General features: G+C 41.2%; 1 protein-coding gene across 2 annotated transcripts; it reads left to right on the top strand.

Moving 5' to 3' along the window:
* Window positions 1-5,307: 5,307 nt before the first annotated feature.
* Window positions 5,308-19,315, top strand: aff3 (AF4/FMR2 family, member 3). 2 transcript variants are annotated; one of them, XM_026296449.2, is made up of 19 exons: window positions 5,308-5,530; window positions 7,336-7,380; window positions 10,265-10,339; window positions 10,572-10,605; window positions 10,727-10,784; window positions 11,706-11,757; window positions 11,926-11,960; window positions 12,122-12,314; window positions 14,202-16,199; window positions 16,340-16,467; window positions 16,563-16,719; window positions 16,810-16,913; window positions 17,033-17,096; window positions 17,394-17,530; window positions 17,649-17,720; window positions 17,838-17,931; window positions 18,049-18,098; window positions 18,201-18,406; window positions 18,512-19,315. In XM_026296449.2, exons 1-19 carry the CDS (start codon window positions 5,459-5,461, stop codon window positions 18,631-18,633), a joined length of 3,696 nt encoding a protein of 1,231 aa, XP_026152234.1. In that variant the 5' UTR covers window positions 5,308-5,458; the 3' UTR covers window positions 18,634-19,315. The 2 variants fall into 2 exon arrangements, with proteins under 2 accessions (XP_026152234.1, XP_026152235.1); XM_026296450.1 differs by lacking the exon at window positions 5,308-5,530 and adding an exon at window positions 6,923-6,976.
* Window positions 19,316-21,269: the final 1,954 nt, after the last annotated feature.

Genomic DNA, 21,269 nt, shown 5'->3' with positions numbered 1-21,269 from the left:
ATGAGAGAGAGAGAGAGAGAGAGAGAGAGAGAAAGAGAGAGAGAGAGAGGGAGAGGCTGCGGGAAAACCTCTCCCTGGGGTGGATGCGGATGACGGCTGGCTGATGGAAACTCAGCAGGTCTCGTTTCCTCCCTTCAGTGGTGTGTTTTTCCCCCTCTAACCTGGCAGGCTGTCAAGTGCGGTTCACTGTGATGCGTTGAGGCGGTGGACTGTGGACTGCATACATGCGCATCGCAGCCGCCAGCCGCTCATCCATTGGATGACATCACACAAGAGGGACAAGCCGGTCCAACCAGTTGTTAGGACACTTGAGCATGACACGAAAAGGCTTTCTCTCTTTGCTTTGCATATCCTGCTCTTTTTTATCCGTTTATTATAACCACACCACAGGCGTGTTATCGTGTTATCTGCCTGGAGCTGTGATGCTCTTTGGACAGGCCTCAACTTAGAAGAGGAAGCAGATTGATCAGATAAAGACAACAGCACTGACTTCGATGATGGGATTAAGTTTAAAATGATCTATGTACTAAAGCCAGAATCTGCTCTAACATCAGTGTTATTCTTTCCTATGGCTTTTATCAAAGAGAATAATTTCCAATATGATAAATATGAGGGTCATAAACAAAATTCTATTTATTATGACCTCTAAAGGCATCTAAGGCATTCAAATAGGGGCCCAATCCAACCTGAAAAAGAAACTATCAGTGAGGACATAACCTGTGACTTAGGGTCACATCAGTTTATTTTGAACTAAGAAGGCACTGACCACCACTTGAAGTACTGTATCATATCACCAAATCATTCTCCATATACCTACAACACAGTTCAACCATATAAAGTTTAGAGCCTCTGTTCAGTTCAACCTCATCTATCCATGAAAGGACATGGGAGCACCCATATGAATAGGAAAACACAGAGAAGCCCACTTAGGCCCACTGAGTCTGACACCGTTAGATAGATAGATAGATAGATAGATAGATAGATGGATAGATGGATAGATGGATGGATGGATGGATGGATGGATGGATGGATAGATAGATAGATAGATAGATAGATAGATAGATAGATAGATAGATAGATAGATAGATAGATAGATAGATAGATAGATAGATAGGTTCCAGCATCTCAAATGCAAGGATGTGATATATTTTGTCTTATATGATAATTTGGGTATTGCTGGGCAGCTTCTCCTGTGTAATGGGTGAAACATAAAGATATACATGTGTTTAAGTGCATGTTGAGGAGATGTTATTATCTCATTATTTTTTGTCCAGTATAAAAATACAACATTTAAGATACATATCACAGTAATTGTAGAGCTGTAGAGATGCAGTAGCACTTTAGCCACAGGGTGGGGCTATTGGCACACTGGTACCACACAATGGATAAACAAAACATCCAGTGTTGCATGGATGTTCATAGCATCATAAAACTACAGTATCTTAAATAATTTATTAAGGTCACTGGTCTTTGGTTGCAACATTACAAAGGTCTGATACTGATGAGGAAATGTCCTTATATCTTTATAAGAGACATATTTTGAAACCACCTGTGTGAGTTAAAGTGCTTGTTGATGCTCAGACCAATTCTGTTAAAAACTTGGACACAATTTCATAAGTATCTTACACTTAAGCTCTAACAATGATGCAAAAGTTCCACTTTACAGTGTTTCATCCTTTAAAGGGTTTATTCATGGATTTATTAAAAGAGGATAAGTCATTGAATAATGGTATAGATACCATCTTAAAGCCATTGTTAGGCTGTGTATCCTCCCCTAACAGGACACTTACATTTTGTTTCAGGTTTCAAGTGCCTTAGAGTGAACGCTCCAGTAGATTTAAACAGTTTATATTCTGTGAAGAGGTTGGAAAACATTTGGCTCGAAATACATCAAAACAGCTCACACTTTGCTTGGGGTAACAATCTGTTAGCAAAGATGTATTAAAAATTCAAATTCCAGGTACCTTATCAACTTTTGCCATGGGCTTATTAGACAGTGAAAAGTCTTCAATATTTATGACTTTATCAATATTTATAACAATAGATGAGTTAGTTTATTAGATAATGAGATTTTTTTTTTGCACCAGACAGAAGGATGTTTCCAAGCTGGCAACCATTATTCTTATTCTTGGCAGTGTAAGACAGCTAAAATGATTTATTAATCATTAATAAAGTCATTCTTACAGATTACAAAGCCTTTATAAAGGGTGCCTCGTTAGACCACCTTTCTCTCTACCTGCAGGAATCTGGAGTAACCACGGGGTCACCATGGTAACCACAGCAAGCTGCAGAGACACACACAACGTAGCTCAGTCCCACCATTTCACTCCCAACACCTTCCCATCTCCATCTCCCTCATTTTGCATCTGTGTGTGAGACAGAAAAGGGAGAGAGTGTGAGCGTGTGTTGTCAGGAAGGCCGACTCTAGAGGCCAGCCGCTGTTCTAAACAGACAGTGCCGAGGGATGCCGTTGTGCCTTTGAGGTCCTGTCGCCATGGGTCTGTAACCAAGGGTGCTACTGTGTGGCTTGGAGACTGGCCCCAGGCATGTCACATCCCTCCATTCCCAGTTCATCCCTATATTTCCACTCTGTTCCCCAGGAAAATGCTGTTGTTTCTATATTCTCTTCGCTTCTTAAGTTTGTGAGCATAAGAAAAGAGACAGATTCACAAAAATACTTAAAATTTCTATAAGACCACATGCTGTAGATCAAGTCAGTCCAAATAAAAGACCAAAGAACTGGCCACATAGACTCAGTGGCAAGGTTATTAGGTACATCTGTACAATGGAAGGCAATTAAATGCAATAATGAAATCTATTTTGATGAGGTCTATAATGTTCACATGTTTTTGACACTGTCATAGAAGTGTTAAATGATGTGTTTTACCCTGAGGCTATAATTAGTGATGGTGTTGCTGGACTGCGCTGTAGAGGTTTCTAATGTTCTGCCTGTTGAATTTATGCCGGTGTACCCAAAAAACTGGCCACCGAATGTAGGCCTGAAATAGTAAAATGCCACAAGCCAAACACAATAGCTGAGTTACAGATGACAGTTCAATCACCGACTAGACAAATTCAAACCCAGCTTTGATATTTCCTTTCTAAATGCACCAGCTTGCAAATGTGAGAGTCTGAGAAGAGTTGACATTTTTAAGGCTCTAAGGATTTACCATAATGCATGAAACTAGTTGTCCACTAGTTATTTATGTATGTTGCTATGTCCCTGCTGTTGAAGTAAACGTGTGTGTGTGGTGAGGCAATACATTTGTGAGGATTTTCTTTATAACTAGTGAAACAACTATAACAACCTCAAGGGCAAAATGTATTATAGTTTTGATTTTTCTAGGGAGTGCGGGGAACATTTCACCTAAACACATCTATAAGTCATTGCACAAGAAACAAAAAAAAAGTAGTGTGCAAATGAAACTTCTCTTTGAAACACACAAAAACATATGCACTCACACAAACACACATTAGATGGACCAGTAACAAACCAATAAAAAGCATGTTACTCTGAGATATGAGCCCTAATACAAAATCTGCCTTTTGTCTCTGTAACTATTATATTTAACATCTTCAACAATGCTGATTAAATAACAGATAACTCTGTCACAGTGACAGAGTTATCTGGGGCTTCCCCCGGATTCAGTATTTCCCAGGTGTTATAAACAAATGAGGGGCACTGGTGTGCAGCCCAAACCAAATTAAAGGTTCGATGAGTTGAAATGCTTCCCTCTGTTTTTCTAAAGAATATGTTCAAAATAAAAAGGACAGTGTGTCACAGACATTGTCCCTAAACACATCACAGTTAGGGGTCTGATATATCATCCATCTCTCCCTCCTCTTTAATCGTTTTGAGCCAGGGTTGAAGCTCATATTTTAAATAAGGCAAAATCCATGCAACCAAGAAGTCTAGCACAGGCCCGAAGGTTTCAGGTCTGAATAATGGATGGACTAGACAAGCGCACAGTGCCAGCAGGGAAGGAGGAATTATGATCAGACATAAACTGTATAGATTCTGTATACAACACAAATAGCAAAACTGTGAACGTCAGTCCCCAAAGAACATTCACAGAGCAAAGGGGCAAGAGTACATCAGTAAGTAAAGTAAATTTAGGAAATATATTGTCAACAAAACAAAGTCAGCTCAGGATCCAATTACACTACCTGCTTGTTTTATGATGTCATCCTCGTAAGCAGGCTAAGTGTGTTCAGTTGAGTGGAATCTGTATGCAGGTGTCCATACTGTGCATGATCCAGAGCATACTTGATCTTGGATCTCATTGGGAACACCTTAACCATACAGAGGACAGAAAAACTCATTAAACCGAGATTTAATTTCACCTGACTGTAAACAAAGTCCAGTTATGATTCTGGAAGATATTTGGAACAAGGTGTATAAGGTGTTTGTGAAACTGGTTATTGTGAAAAGCTTAACATTAAAGTGCTGCATGTCATGTATAAGTGCAGAAGTAGGTACAAGCTAAAAATACTTCACATTATTCACTTGGTAAATAAGGTGTAGCTGTCCTCGTTGTGACGTCACACCCAACTATTACTGTGAATCAGATATGTAAAGATAAGCCCCACCCCTTCACAGAACTAGACCTAAAAAAAAACTACAGTTTTCTCTGTCTTGTTTTCAGTTGCAGCCATTATGCAAAGTAAAGATTTTTCATCAGAATACTTCACATGCATTATTCATTAGGTCTTATCCTGGTTGCCTGGGGATAAACATGTGTCATCTCCTCCAGCCAATCAGAATAGGTGATCATAAACAATAAATATTATATATTAATAATGTGAATTTTTGGAGAAACAGAGAAATCTTAACTACTTTTGGTCACTAATATATCACAGATGTGTTTAAACTATATAATGAGAGAAATACTTTAGTTTATTATTATAAAATAAATGATGAATTAAATAAATAAACAGGGCCACAATACCAGCTCTTTAATGAATGTCAGTTTTGGTCATCGTCTTCCTTATAAATGGACGATTTTCGCTAACAAAGGGGAGTCTGTGTGTGTTTGTGTGTGTGTGTGTGTGTGTCAATTGTTGTCTTTACAGTTTGTTTTTACATCTGAATAATTAAATGCAGGTTTAGAGCCCCCATAATTCATAGCTATGTCCCTTGATACTTCATACATCACCAGCTCTGAATGACCATCTTATCCAAATTGCGCATTTCCAAGTTAAGACACATCCACAGGGCCACTCCGAGTCGTGATCTCTCTGCGTGAGCTGCGTGTGTGTCATCTCTGACGTTACCGGCCCGCCTACATCGCCCTCTGTCTCCCTCAGCTACACAGACATTCTCCGGCAGCTGAACGGCGAACCCACGAGTGAAGAGCCAGTCTGTCAGCGTCACGGAGCGGCACAGGATCCCCGCTGCTGGGAACGCGCGTCCTCACTGACATGGACACCGGAGGAGAGCACTGACCATCCAGGAACCATGCCTACTGTCCTCGGTGGCAAAGGGAAACTTTCCATCGTCTGTTTTCTGCTCCGATGCGCATACTCTCAGGTGAGGAGGCTCATGGAATAGCTACTTATCTGTGTGTAAACAGTACAAACTAGATGGGTCAGTGACAGTGGTGCGGCTAAGTCACTTCTATAGTGTTATTCTTGCACCACACTAGTACATATTTAAAGTCACAACTTTGTACGTAAAGTAGCTTCTTTATATTTGGAAAATATAAATCCACTTTCAAGTCAACACTGACTCAAAATAAGATCTTAAGGATGCAGAGCCTTCAGTTTCTGCTCCTCTCTTCACATCTGCACATTAAAAGTTTGAAGGTTTACTGTAAAAACCCTCAACACTACTGAAAGTGCTAAATATAACCTGAAAATGAGCATAACTTCAGTAACTTGAAATACTTTAAGAATGTAACAGGTGGCGAGTAGTCTAGTTGACTTGCATGCTGCTTGCTGCAGGTGTTATGATGGGTCGTGGTTTGTTTGGGCCCTGTGGGAATTAATTCATCTGGGTATTGCAGCAGAGCTGTAGCCTGAGATGCTAGTGTGGTATGGTTGTGTGAAACATATTGCACATGATAATATTCTTGCGGTATGTGTGAGCTGAGGAAGCAAACCCATGACTTTTGCCTCTGCACTGCCACAGAGAGCTAAAATACTGTCTGTGTTTATGTTTTTCATGCAGTGCCTATGACCTCATGGCTGCCTTGTAATCAGGCAGTTTTCACACACACTGTTTTCCATCCGCAGACTTAAAGTCCAGCCCTTCAAACACTGACTATAGTGAGTCATGCATGAAAGAAGAGACACTTTAACACACACCACACACACACACACACACATGCAGATTACACACATTTTCTATACTGTGCATGTTAATGCATGGTCAGTGTTCTGGTCTACACGCTAATATTTAAATTCAGAAAGGTGAAAAAAATACAAAACCAAACCTCCACGAATATAATAAATGACAGATTACCACTGTAAATGAGAAACTAAAGGAAACGATATTTTTGTTGCTAATCTGTGCAGCAGATTCATTTGTTTTCACACAATACTCACAGTCAGAGTACAACATACTCCCACATGAACAGAAAACACCTCCATGCACGCAGTGCGAGTAATTTGTGCTTTATCTTAATGTGTGAGCGGCACAGTTCTTGTCTTTCATGTCAGCAGAGTGAATTTAAATGGTGGCCCTAACTGTAAAAAGGAGAAACATGGGGGAGGGAGAGAAAGCGAGACAGAGAATGGGGTTGCCTAAACATGGGGGGAAACAGAACATTGCACGCAGGATTCTCAGCGTCTGTCTGATCATCTGCAGCTGTGATTTCAGAGATATGACTCACTAACGTCCTCTCAACTCTCACATTCACTGTATTTGTGTGTGTGTGTGTGTGTGGGACTGTGAGGTTTACAGTGAAGTGCTACACTGAGCTGTGAATGTTACAGCAAAAAGGCGGGAAGCACAGGGCCGTAGGTGCTTTTTAAAGTGAGTGTGTATTATGTGTGTATTTGGTTTGTGATGGAGACTGAAAAGAAAAGTTGACACCTTGAGCAAAGCCTGGTGAAAGAAATGAATGAGTTAATGTGTTGTATTTGTGACTGTGCACTTTTTTTTCTTTTTTTTCTGTTGAACCCGGAAGTGGGTGTGTGTACTAAATTTGAATTTTAAACGTGATGCACACTTTACCCACAATGCTGTTTTTTAGATGAACAAATATAGTTTGTGGGCACAGTCAACAATAGCTTTATCTCTGTGTTTGACTAGTTGACAACAGAACTTGTATAATTTGCTCTGAAATGTTACAAAATTCCTTTTGATTAAATGTGAGCTTTAACTTTTTGCAGGTAACAAGAAACCAACACAACAGTTGTGCCAAAGATATTCTCGAGGTAAGGAATTGCTTTCAATTTTTGCGTTACTTTTACTGTGATCACAACAAAACAAAAGTATTTGACGTCGACGATACAGTTTGATCCTCCTTTAAAGATGCCAAGTCATATTGTGAAGTCTTTGCATTTGATTTAAACTGTTTGAGTCACTGCCGTCTATAGATTCAATAGACTGATTGCTGTAAATCATTGCTTAGCGGAGGAAACACCAGCTGCATCTTACTAAGGGTTGCAACAAATAATTCTTTTAAGTTAGTTTCTTTTCTGATAATCATTTATGAAATGACAGAGACTAGTGAAAAATGTGTGACCAACTCTCTTAACATCTTAACATCTGAGATGCTAGAATTATCTTTCTTAAAATGCTACAAGATGGCAAAAAGCAGCAAATCCTAACATAGGACAAACTCAAACTGGGAATTTTTATAATATTGAATGAAAAAATAAATTGAATTATTCAAATGATTATTCATATTGTTTAAAAGATTAACTTTCTGTCAATCATCTAATCAGTTTATTAATAGTTTCAGCTCTAATCTCATAGATCTCTCAGTCTTTGCATGGTGGCCCTGTGGTGTTATTAGTGTTTCACAGTGAAGAGAACAGCTTGTCACTGGTGTGGGACGGAGAGGAAGAGCAGAAGAGTAGAACAGAGACACAGAACATGGGGTGGGGATAGGTGGGAGGAAGATAGAAACACATAATGCTCCAACTGGGAGCCTTGTTGTTGTTGGAGGAGGAAAGGGGTGAGGGCTGGTGTGGTGTCCTTGGTGACTGAGGGAGGAGAGATAATGAAGTGAAAAGATGAGCAGAGAGAGGAAACACTTGCTCTCCGGGGCTTACTGTAGACAGTGGAAGAGATATAAGGAGAAGAAGAAGATAAAAGACTCACCTGGAAGGTTTTTAAAAATGTGTACCCTTCTTCACTGTGATTCAGACAAGAAGATTGAACCCACTCTCATGTTTGCCCAGTAAATATGAAGTCACTTTAGCATAAAGACCTGAAACAGGGGGGGTTAACCTGCCTTTGTACAAAAGCAACAAAACTCACCAACCACTTAGTGGTACATCATATCTTAATTTGTAAGAAAATGGAGATGTAAGACATACATTTTGTGGGCATGTTGTCATTCCAATTCATAACCCTATGTGTCATTTTAGGTGAAATTTGTTACTTTTGGACAGAGTCTGTCTGGCTGACTCCTCCAATATCCAGCCTTTATGCTAGCTGGCTACTGGCTATAACCTTTTATTGACCCAGAGTGGTACTGGTCGTCTCATCTAACTCTCAACCAAGAAAGCAACAAAAACAAAACAAAACAAAACAAAACAAAAAAACCCCCAACATATTTCTCAGAATGTTTTTATGATCTCAACTGCTCCTGTTACCACAGATCCTGATCTGCACTCAGTTCACCACCCAGTGACACAGACATCAGAGCTGATAAAACATGACCTTTTCCAGAACTTGTTCACTGCTTCAGCGGTGAAGTAACCTTCTGCCCTCCTGAGTGATTTCTACACACATGTACTGTGTATTTCACACAGAAAAGGCTTCTACATTAGGACACAGCAGAGGAACCAGATGACACTAGAATGGTAGCATAAGCAAATCAGGCCATTTTCTGAGTATCGGTGAGGCTCGGGTTGTCTTTGTGGCTGTGGGCAATCTAATCAGCAGAGATGATAATCAGAGCCGGAGCAGAGACAGTGTGTTGTGGATCCTAGAGCTCTCACCATGTGCCTGTTTTCCTCTTGAGTGAGAAGTTTACCTTTTACAGTCCAGGTGTAAAATGATCATCTTTCCTCTGGGTCAGCAGAGACATGTGGAGCTGGACACATATGCACAGACAGAAACAAGTGTTCTCACTTAACTCTGAACACCTACTACTATCTAAAATCTGAAATATTTACCTCAGTTTTTCATTGATCAAGTTTTAGTTAATGTAGAACCAAATGCATTCATTAATGCTCTTGTGGGGCTATGTTGTGAGTTAAGATTTAATCTGCACTGAAAACACACATGTGATAGACAAATGATGAGAGTGTTTTAGCCATAAAAAATCCTACTGCTGTACTCCACCCATGGGAAAAATAATATCTTTTGCAGCATGGTTAGGTGTTCCCCTTTTGCATGTATTGTATAAAACAACTCTAACTACATTTATAGCTAGCAATAATTTTAGATTCATGTGTTGAACATAACTTTTAGCATCCTCTAGTTGTTATAATGGTAGACTACAACTATGATTTTAACTGTTGCACCGGGGACTTATGATCGCTTGTTGTGAGTCACTTGATGTCTTTCATGTTTATCTCCCAGGGGCTGCCTTACCAGCAACAAATCTTTTAATGATGTTCTACTTAAATGCACATAATTTTAGAATGATATATTTAAAATTTTCAACTCTACAGTATAATGATACTGAGATATATCCTCCTGAACTGGAAAATCTGGAACATAAAGAATTATTAAAAAAATAGCAGATACCTGAAATGACTGGAGAAAGATGCAGTGAGTGATGCAGAGTACTGCAGAGTACACACGCCTTGTCCAATCATGCATGTCTCTCAACCAACACTGGACACTGAGGCTGACCTGTATTTCCACCCAGTCACACTCCCCCTGGTGGAGAGAGACTGCACTGATAACAAAAGTCAGCTGTTTAATGAGGCTCTTTGCAGTGGTGTGTGTGTGTGTGTGTGTGTGTGTGTGTGTATAAACAAGAGTTATAAGTTACTCCTAAATGAAAGGGGAATAAAGAATGTTGTGATGACAGCTTTAGAAGGCCTGGGGTTTCTGTATGTGAAGATCATTACTCACAGTGGCGTCTCACAATTCACCTTTGACCCCATCCCCCTTCCCAAAATTTCTGTTTCACAGGACATGACTCAGTCCTGGCCGTCCCAGCAAGCCTTAGGGGGTGACCAGGACCAACGAATCCTCTACAACTCCAAGGTTTGTGTGGATCTGCTTACATTAGCTGATATTAGAATAACACACCTGAATATACAACGACCCCACACTCTAGATGCATTATGGGCTATGTAGGTTTTGACAGAAAAGAAGTATGCAAGAAATAAAATTGATTGATGTTGATCTTTTCTCTCCAGTATTATTCTGCAGCTGAGCGATGCTTTAACTGTGTAAAGATTTCTAAACATTATTTTTTCTGTCCTCCTGTCCTAAGGATGGAAAACAACTGACTGCACAGCAAAGACAAAGTAAGTTTTACATACATACTGATATGTGCAGTAATTTACAATTAGTGCTCTATAAAATGGTTAATATATGAATTGGTGCCTGGTTTTATATATGTTTTCTCTCTCTCGCTCTCTCTCTCAGGTCGAGGCGATGTTCAGCTGCGAATGACCCGTCATCCTCATGTGGCACCTCACAAATCGTAAGCAGAGCATGAGGAAACATGATCCACCAAAGGTCATCAAGCCTGAACTGCAACTGTGGCAATAAAATACATTATGCACATCACATGTGCTCTTTTAAGCAAGTTTTGGAAATTTAGAATAATGAACATTCTTATCTGTGCAGCCAAAAGAAAACCATTAACATTAGAGATGTTAAAGAGAAAACAAAATAGAATCAGTCTAAATCGTGTTTTAGGCTACGTAGCAAGGGTCAGGTCAGAAATCAGTTAACATTCTTGAACGCTGTCAGTAGAGACTGATATGCTCCTGGTTGTTAACACTTTACAACCTCTTTTTAATGTGAAACACATGTTTGGCGTTGTTAGCCAACTGCATGTCTCACATTATCACACATTTGTTATGTAACACAAACGTTTTAGGACATTTTCCAAAACATTTGCACAAAGGCTTATTTTCCCAAATTTTTGAGCAATGTTTGTATTTGAATTTAAATATATTAAATTGGCATATTTCATACAAGAAATGGCCATTTGAGTAAGGTATGTTATTTTTTAAATGATAAGTAGGATGAACTTTGTGGTTTATTTATTAAACTATTGATCTTAACACTTGGGGTACAGTTGGTTTTGGTTTTGTTTGGTTTCATCAAGCATAATGCGGCCTATCCATACTAAATACTGTTACTTCATCAACATTATTAAAAAATCTCTGTTTTTGCCATAATTTACGATCTTCCAATTATAGTTTCCCCTGGCATTATGTTACATTACAGAAAAACAATACCAGTCAGTTCCAATAACACATAGTTTACGTTTAAAAAGAAGAATGTTGGATCTGTACTTGGTATGGGTCAATTCCTAAGTTGAGTAGAATCAGTAGCATAAGAGCAAAAGTGGATCAGTGTATCTGCATTGAAGACTGTGTTTGTGTGTTTACAGTATGCTTGCTGACGACTTGAAACTCAGCAGTGATGATGATGACACTCACAAGGTAACACTCTGCAGCTTTCTCTGCAAGCATGAGAAGAAATCATTCAATGTTGTCTTTAATGGTGTGATCAAACAGAAGACTTAACGAGTCAAGTGTAGTAACCCGTTTGCTACACTACTGCTGTGGGTGATAAGTTTTGTGTTTTCTTTTGTGTGTGTGTTTCTGAAGGCCACTCATGAGTCATCTTCCTGGGACAGACAGAGGTATTCTATTGCAAATACCATGTACATGGTATTTACTTTTGCTGAGTGTTTGTAGACATAAGTTAGAGCATGTGTTCTATGAATAACAACAGTATCTATCTACTGTATCTGTGTGTGCTCCTACACTGACCCCGGTCTGATGTTTGTCTGTGTGTTGACAGCCTGTCAGCACAGCGAGTGCACACACATGGCAGGCGGGCGAGACATTCCAGTTCGGACTCAGACTCCGGCTCAGACTCCAGTGCTGAGTCGGGAAGCAGTAGCCTTCATTCCCGGAGTCGGAGCCAAAGCCCAGAAGTTCAGCCAGATCCAGAATCGCCTGCCAATGTGCAGTCACCGTGCAACAACAAGGAGGTACCAACGCTGAGCCACAGCCTCCTCTTCTGCTCTCTGTTTTCTCTGTCTATTTCTCATTTGTCTGTCCCTTCCTCTGGTTGAGTGTATTTGGGTGAATTCTCTACAGGGTGGGGGGCTCAGGGCAGTTGACTGCAGGTGTGGGGAGGAACAGAGACATGAGGAATGCATGTGAGCTGGAGAGGTGGAGGAGGGACAGAAAGGATGGGGGGGTCGAGAAGCAGAGGTAGCTTTGGGAATTAGTGCTTGGGTGTCATGTCAACAGGCTGTGTCTTAAAGTCGAAAACCCTCAGGAGGTGGAAGTCATCAAGATTTGACTTCACACTGACATCTACAGATGGACTTGCACAAGACAATGTGGACAACTAGCATTTCATCTGTGCTGAAGTGTAGAGCGTGGTATGCATGGTGGGCTGTTGGAGGTGAGGGGCATTGTGGGGGCTGGTTTGAGACGTGGTATGTGGGGAATGAAGGGCAAACCTGCTCTTCTTTTATGAATGGAAAGCCCTGTATGACATAGCAGACTGTATTAGTAAACCTGCACTACATTGGGCCCCTACAGAGAGGGAGAGAGTGGAGTGTGTGTTGGGGGGAGTGTGCACCATGTGTTTTTCATTTATGTAGAGTGTTTGAGTGTCTCCTAGGGAAGAGATGGGGGTTGGCGTTGTGGAAGCAGCAAATCCAGAGTTCCAGGTAGTGAGAAAAAGAGGGAGGGACAGAAAAGAAGGAGGGGAGGGCAGCCGAGACGGTACAAGAGATGCAGTGTCTTCTTTGGAAAAAGGGTGAGGGATGTTGAGAGGGGGGCACTGTTTGACTTGAGGAATAGGGGTTTAAATTAGCTCCTGATCAGCTAACTGAGAAAAAGAGAACGTGAGGCAGGGAACAAAGTTTTCTCTTCAGCTGTGAGTATCCACTTTTTTTTCATTTGAGTTAAAAACTCCTGCTGTTCTTCTCTTTCTTACAGTTACCAAACCAGTTGTTAAGCAAACATCAAGTGAGTCATTTGACATAATTGGATGGGGGTTGAGCTACTGTAAGCACAGATGGGGAATGTGAGGCTATGTAGTAAAGCAAGCTAATTAAAGAAGATTATATTGCCAGTTTTTAGACATGAGTCATAATCCAAATTTGTCATCTGGTATTTCAATCGTTTTAATAGCAGCTATGGAGCAGTTCGTATATGCAGTGAATGTAGTGCATGTTATATGGCTCTGTTGGAATGTGCAAATGTTGTTGTATTTGCACACTTCAACTTTTGCAATAGTCCATCTTTTAAAATATGATGTGTATGTTCCCTGTAACAAATTCTTTCTATCAAGTCATTTTAGTTTAAAATTGATTCTTAAGCTCATATTTCCTTAAAATATCTCAGAAAAACCCACTAGTGCAGTAAGAATATTTTGGCTTTTTTTCAAAGCAAATATTTTCCTACATTTTTTTGTAAAACCAGTTTCTTATGTCATAATTCTGGTATGAAAACTTACCTTATACATTCTTGTTTCTAGATAGAGTCAAATGATCAGACAGATTCATTTAAATTAAAAACAAAGTCACATACTTTTATTGCACAGTTTTTCTAGCAGGTCTATCTGCAGTTTTCTTTATAAGACTGATGCTTTTGAATTTTTAGCAATTGAGCCAAAAATATACAAAGTAGTTGAATTTTGCTGCTTTTGAACCAGTTTCCACACTAATATGCTACTTACACACTAGATGTTAATGTGGGACTTTGTAGTGTTTGAGTATTTCCATATGATTTACCTTGAGTTCTTCCACCGCTGCCAGTGTGTGTTTAAAGCAACAAAATCAGCAAGGACTTTTTTAATATGTTTGTTTTTTGTTCATATTTATCATTATTCTATCTGTCTTTTTCTGTGCTTTCTTAAGACTGATCACCCCTCTGCTGCCCAGTGGCAGTTGGATAAATGGTTGAAGAAATCCCGCAAAAAATCTGCCAGCAGTGAACAGGATCCTTCCCTGGGCATTCCAGGACGCCTGCCTTCTCCCCATATTCAGCGAGCCCCATCTCCAGCCAGAGCCTGGGACAGCAATCAGGAATATAGCCCTAGCCAAAGCCCTATTCCCAGCCCACAATTCAGTTACAACCACAACAACAGCCCTCTACCCAGTCCTGGTTACAGCTACTGCCCTAGCCCCAGCCCATTTACCAGCACCTGTCCAAGTCCTACACCTAGCCCAAGACATAGCCCAATTCCCAGTCCGGTTTTAAGTGTTTTCCCCAGTCCATATGGGAGCCCAAGAGCCAGCCGTAGCCCTAGCCCTATACCTAGAGAACCTCCAAGAAGCCCAAGCCCAAGTCTACCTCCTCCTTCCAGGGTTGATCGCTACCCTGGACCTTTGAGTCCAAACCAAACACAGCCTAGTCTAACTGCTAACCCCCACAGGACAAGAATTAGGCCATGGATTACTACGCTGCCTAATACTGACACCAAGAACAAGCACACAAGTAGCTCTCATCTTCAGCCAACTCAACATCATAAGTCCAAGAGTCGACCCACACAGGACCAGGGCCAAAGCAAAACCAAGATTTCAACTGTTTTAAACTCTAACCAGTATCAGAATTACAAATCTAGACCCAAGTCTAACTTTCATCCAAATTCTAAAGAGCTCTCTAAGACTCCCAAAGCTAAACATATATCACATTTTGAGCAAATCCATGGTGGCAGACCCAGTCACAGCTTGAAACAGAAGCAGAGGCCTCTGCTTCCACCTAACTCACAACATAGCCCCACAAAAGCAAAGCACTTAGTTATTTCTAGTCGAGAAACCAGCTCAGATTCCCAGTCTACCTCTAAAGCTGCTAGTAATTGTAATGCTGTGGTGAACTCTACATCCAGTTCTTGTTTAAAACCTAGGGCCTTGTCGTGGGAGGCTACAGCACCAACGTCCGTGCATGTTAATCACACAAAAACAACACAGAAGAAACCCCTTACCAAGGAACAGGAGGTGGACAACCGAGGAAATCTCACCCAAATAGAGGGGAGAAAACACGAAAGAAAAGAGGACAGACATAAGGAAAAACAACAAGGAAAACAGGAGAGAAAGGAAGACAGGAGGCTGGCGGAAGAGCAGCTACTGAGACGTCCCTGGATCCAGAGTTCAGCGGAAGAAGAGGAGGAGGAAGAGGAGGAGGAGAGAGTACTAGAGAGGCAGAGGAGGAGAGAGGAGACAGCAAGAGGAGAACATAGGAAGAACAAGGAGCAGCAACACAGACGCGAATGGCAGACAGTCCTGGCCAAAAAGAGACAGCCTCCCAACGCAGAGCGACACCTCCTTCGGGACGACTTACACAACCAGGGGAGGACAAAAAAGGGAGGGAGAAGTGAGGAGGACAGAGAGTTACAGCCAGACTCATCACCTCCCCTGTCACGTTCCACCACTCCTCAGAGACCACCCTCCTCATCCTCTGCCTCTTCAAATTCAGATTCAGAGTCAGATTCTGAATATCAGGCACGGATCACCAAAGTTTCAGCAGACTCCACCTCCCACAAGAGACCTATAAAGAGAAGGCAACAAGCCCCAAGCCGACCTGACGGCAACAAGCCAAAGGCAGTGCACCCCAGAGGGCCCGCCCCCGGTAATCAAAGTGATGGGCAACAGAGTGAGGCAAAGCAAAAACTCTACACCCTAGTCCCATTTGGACGAAGTGACCAGGCAACCGTGCATTCGCAGCGAGGTCTTAGAAATCTGGTGGTTCAAATAGACCTCTGCCTTCTCAAAAGGGTCCCAGACAGCACTACTAATTCTACTAATAAAGCCCCCTCCTCCTCCTGCTCTTCATCGACCAAGGACAAGCAAAGAGAAGCTATGAAACACTCCCATGTACCTGAGGTCGTAACAATAGACAACAAAAGGAAACGCAAGGTAGACAACATGTATTGGTGTTTCTTCTCTGCTGAATGATGTAACTGGACATGTTTTCTGTGCATGAATATGAAGCAGAAAGCATCAGGCAGGTATAGTCTTGTTTTTCAAACCATGCATGTGTGTTTGTGTCCGTCCAGTTAGAGAATGGTGTATCACACAGGGAAAGTAAGAAGAGTCTTCATAATGTGAGTCACCTCTCAGGCCGCTCAGAGTCTGCAGCTCACACAGCAGAGCACAACTTTGTCACTGAGACCACACACAATGGGTATAAAAACACCCCTTTTTCTCATATGCAAATATATACAAGTATGTATTTATATTTCAATTCCAAATTATATGAGTGGGTGTGTGCACTTGCAGGTACTTGGAGGAGTACTTAGACAGCAAGAGGCCATTGTCTCCCCTGTCCCCTTTGGCAGTCAGCCCCGAGCCCACTAAGCCTCCCTCCAAAAGCAAGACTTCAGAGCAGCATCACAACCACAAGAACAGAGACAAGAATAAAGATTCTGCTGTAAAGGTAACACGAAGCATTTACTCTCATAGATTAATCTTAACATTACATACAGTATTTGGGTTTAATAAATCTCTTTTTAACCTGTAAACTCAGCCCAAGATGGAGGTGGAATGCGTTAAAGTGTCAAGGCAGTCACAAATACCTTCCGAGTCCTGGGGCCCTACAGGACACAGGGGTGCTGTGCCAAACCATGAACCGTGAGCAATTATATTTTAGTCTACACAGTGGTCCGCACTGCTTGTTTTTTCTCAGATAATAAGATACTCAGGCTGTACTGCATTTTCTTTATTTTTCTGCATTTTGTTCATCTTCCCAGTCCACATCATGCTGAGTACTACTTACACGAAGCCAAAAGGATGAAGCACCGTGCTGATGCAATGGTGAGTCCTTGAACTTTGATTGAGTAGAAATTGCTCACAGTGAAGCAAAATAAAAATGATGATCACATATTGGAGGCAATGCTTCAACATTTTGGGAAATATAACAATTTCCATTTGTACACAGTATTTCGGTTTGCAGAGAATATGCATATACAATGTATTTACAGTATACTTTATACAATGGGTCTTGCTCTTGCGCAATCAGTATATAATTATCATATCTCGCCAGCTAGCAGGCCAGTTTCTTGATGGGGACCAGCCCCATTTGTAATCTTAGCTCTCTGTACGTTATTCCAGGTGGACAAGCTGGGGAAGGCTGTTAATTATGTTGATGCTGCTCTCTCCTTCATGGAATGTGGGAAAGCAATGGAGGAAGGGCCACTTGAGTCTAAATCTCCTTATACCATGTACTCAGAGACAGTGGAGCTCATAAGGTGAGCCACACGTTCGTGCAAAAACAGATACAAATCATTTGGATTTGAAAAATAACTCACGGACACATACATATATGTATAAACTGCAGCTCCATTGTTAACAGTCCTGTGTCTTAAGGTACGCAATGAGGCTGAAGGGCCACTCTGGCCCTGGGGCGAGACAGGAAGACAAACAGCTGGCAGTGCTTTGGTACGTATGTCAAGTCCTCTGTTTACGCCACATCTATCATCACACTAGAGGATCTGCATTTTGAGTATGACTTGTGGTCCATCTGAGTCTCTTTGAATTGCGCGTGTGTGTCCACAGTTTCCGATGCCTTGCCCTACTTTACTGGCAGATGTTTCGTTTAAAGAAGGACCATGCATTGAAATACTCCAAAGTGCTGCTGGACTATTTTAAGGTATGTCTAAAAAAGGTCTACATGCAGACATTTACATAGATTTACAGGCTGTGTGTGTGGTACAATATAAACATCTGGATTTGATAAATTTTCGGGTTGTTTATGCTGTCATTACAGAGTTCTCCTAAAGTGCCTACTACACCACCTGGTTGGAATGATTCTGGGAAGTAGGTGGATAATAACTTGGTATTATTTATTTGTTTCATTCGTTCCGGCCACTGAAACTATTTAACACTATCATTCTGTTGTACATGTACTTTCACTCTTAGGGGTACCGGAGGACCCCCATCTTCACTCTCACCCAATGCTAAATACGTTGGACGGGGTTCACATGGGGGAAGCACCTCCCCCTCGCTCATAAGCATTCCCCAACGCATCCACCAGATGGCAGCAAATCACCTGAACATTACCAATAGTGTCCTTTACAGTTATGAGTACTGGGAGGTTGCAGACAACCTTGCAAATGAGAACAAGGGTACTTATAATGGAAATGCTATTCTTAACAGATTTTCATGACAATCCCAAAATGTGCATATCTTGTTTTCGATTTTTTCAGAGCAGTGTTTTTCTCTCATTACAGAATTCTTCAACTACTTGAATACTTTGTCTGGACCATTGACCCTTCATAGTAGCATTACTCACGCAGTCCAGTACACCAGACAGGCTCTTCAGTGGATACGCATTAGTGCCAAACTTAACTAAGAAGAAGAGGATTTACCTCAACCTGCTCACTGGCTCTCTGGGCTTCATAAGAACCAAAACTCTGGATCTCTGCTCATCTAGTAGGACAGCACTGATGCCTGTTCTGCTGAGTAAAATGGAGTTTGATAAAATCCCATGGAGCCTGACATTTGTCATCCTCATAGGATGTTTAGGTGCTTGAAATCTAGGCTATATTATGTGCAAAGCCTTCTGAAGGAGCAAACTTTAACCTTCTCACGAATTAACTCTGCAACCTCTTCCTTATTGGAATAATATGAAAAGTTGTGTGCACTGTGGATGACTGACGTTTCTAATCATTTGCCAAATGTCCTTCGGACCTCGAAGAAGTCATATACAGTAGCATGTGCACATTCACGTGCAAAGCCTTGCTGATGCTTTGGAATTAACCATTATCCACTGGCCTGTTTCTCTAGGGCCAAAAGAGGAATAGGTGCTACTGCCTAAGAGACCCACCAAACATTAACTACATGCTCCAAACTTGTCTGCATCTTTTACTGATGGTTTCCGTGACTCTTGCTTTTAAAATCTTTAAAATATTTTTTAAAATATTTTTTTCGGTGTGTTTTTACTGTGCAATATTTGATGGATCATCTGTTTTTAGAAGAAATGAAAAAATACAAGATGTGAGTCTAGTTGCCAACATTCAAGGTTGCAGAATGTATTTTTGTCCCTTTTTTGAACGTGGGATTATTGAATTTCATGAAAAAAGCCATCCAGACTTCTTTGGTTTACTTTCTTGGGTCTAGTTCACAAACATACCTTCTTTAATGGAAGCTCCTGTGAGTCATTCCAGGCAGCACAGACTTGTGGGCTTGTGATAAAAGACAAGGCGTATATACAACATGAGTGACACAGGTAACATAGCACTCATTATGTTTTAACTGCAGTGGAAGGATTAGACAGTCATGCATGAGTCAAAAAAATTCTTCAAAACATTATTTTCTGAAACTCAAAAATCAAGTGGATGGTGGTAAGAAAGCTAAAGGGTTGGCTTCATAATTGTCATGTTTCAAATCATCCATACATTCATCCCATCCCATATACCCACTTATTATTCCTATTTAGGGTTATGGGGATCTGCTGGCTGGAGAAAATTCTCAGAGTTCTCAATGATTATATTTTATTAGATTTAGTTAGGTGTTTCTTGATATAACTGACATACAAAACACAGACAGACGCACTACAGCATAAATGACTGTATGTGAATCAGACTCATTAGTCAGTACAGTTGTTCAGATACGTGTCACACATACACACACATGCACACATCACTCCCTCTGACTCTCCATCACTGCAACTACAAATGCTTCCTGCTGCATCAACACAGAAGTCGCACATGAAACTTCAGCATCTGATGTCTGGTGCCATAGCAACAGAGAACAACCAATAAGGGTGCACCTCGGGACAAGACAAGCCTTGGGTCAATATCATCCTAGTTTCTTTGATTTTGTGAAAGGAGGCAAACTAATGCAATAACAGACTAGACTTTTTTTAATCTCCTTGGATTATTGTCTACTGTCCTTTGGTTGTTAAATAGAAGCAGTCAGGTCGACCAAATCAATCAATTTTTGTCCCTGTCTGCTTTGATCTACCTCAAAAAGCAGATGAATCAAGTGTCAAATTAGTCTAAATTGTGTCGGGTTAGCCACAAGAAACAGGAGATTTTGAATGGAGGTTACAGGCTACCATTTTTTTTATTCTCAGGGTCGGTATCCATTTGACCTCATTTCACTGCATGATAATAAAATCCATTCATCGGAGCTGCTGAGCAGCGTGGAAATGCGCTGCAGCCCTGCCACTGCCTTCACATGTGCTCTTTTAGTCATTGTTTGATCGTGTTATTGTCACAGCGTGAGGTTGGCGGAGCGGATCACGTCCACAGCTGGCTCGCTCGCGCTGCACGTGCCTCTGCGTCACGGCCATTAGCCGCGTGCGCGCGCGCCGGGCCGTCTGAGGACGTCTGCGCTCGGGGCCAGACAACACACACACACACACACACACCGGACAAACACACGCAGAAAATACTAGACAGCTCTTCGTCGACGGCCTAAGCAGACACATCAAACCTCTGCACAAATCCCAACCCGCTGATTCAGGCCCCTGAGACATTTTCTCAAAGGTGAAGTCTGCCAGGAAACACAGCACCAGTTTCACACCAGCGGGCCCCTTGGTCGCGTCTAACCCGGTGTGAAAGTATCAGAGTGGGTGGTTCAAAACTGCACAGACCGTCCGGGAGATACGACACAGTCAAACCAGATGACATGTGCTCGACTGCCCGCATAGTGGCAGCACTACAACACAACTTCCAGCCGAAAACAAGAAACCGGGGATGAGCTGGATCAAGCTAACTAAAGAAAGCGGAAGTTGAGCGTATTTTGCTTTACAGGCCAAAGTTATAGCTTATAGATATTTTTGTTCATTTCTGTTAAAACCAATATTAAATTATATTTCAAATACAAGACCATAACACTGTAAATATGGAACAGTAAAGTATGAAGAAGTTTTCCCTATTATCTGGAAACAGTATTTAACAACATAATAATTGTTAATAGTATCAATTAGGATGGTGACAGCGTGATAATAATAATAATAATGACTGAAAATTTTCCCAAAAA

This window comes from Mastacembelus armatus, chromosome 21, assembly GCF_900324485.2.
Source record: "Mastacembelus armatus chromosome 21, fMasArm1.2, whole genome shotgun sequence".
Taxonomy (NCBI): domain Eukaryota; kingdom Metazoa; phylum Chordata; class Actinopteri; order Synbranchiformes; family Mastacembelidae; genus Mastacembelus; species Mastacembelus armatus.
This window is presented reverse-complemented; position numbering and strand designations above follow the sequence as displayed.

What these genes read in the sequence shown, in the direction of transcription:
- aff3 (XM_026296449.2), top strand. Translation starts at nt 5,459, where the DNA reads ATGCCTACTGTCCTCGGTGGCAAAGGGAAACTTTCCATCGTCTGTTTT. An exon ending in TCTTCCTGGGACAGACAGAG is followed by an intron (nt 11,961 to 12,121) that starts GTATTCTATTGC and finishes GTGTGTTGACAG; the next exon opens with CCTGTCAGCACAGCGAGTGC. An exon ending in ATAAAGATTCTGCTGTAAAG is followed by an intron (nt 16,720 to 16,809) that starts GTAACACGAAGC and finishes CTGTAAACTCAG; the next exon opens with CCCAAGATGGAGGTGGAATG.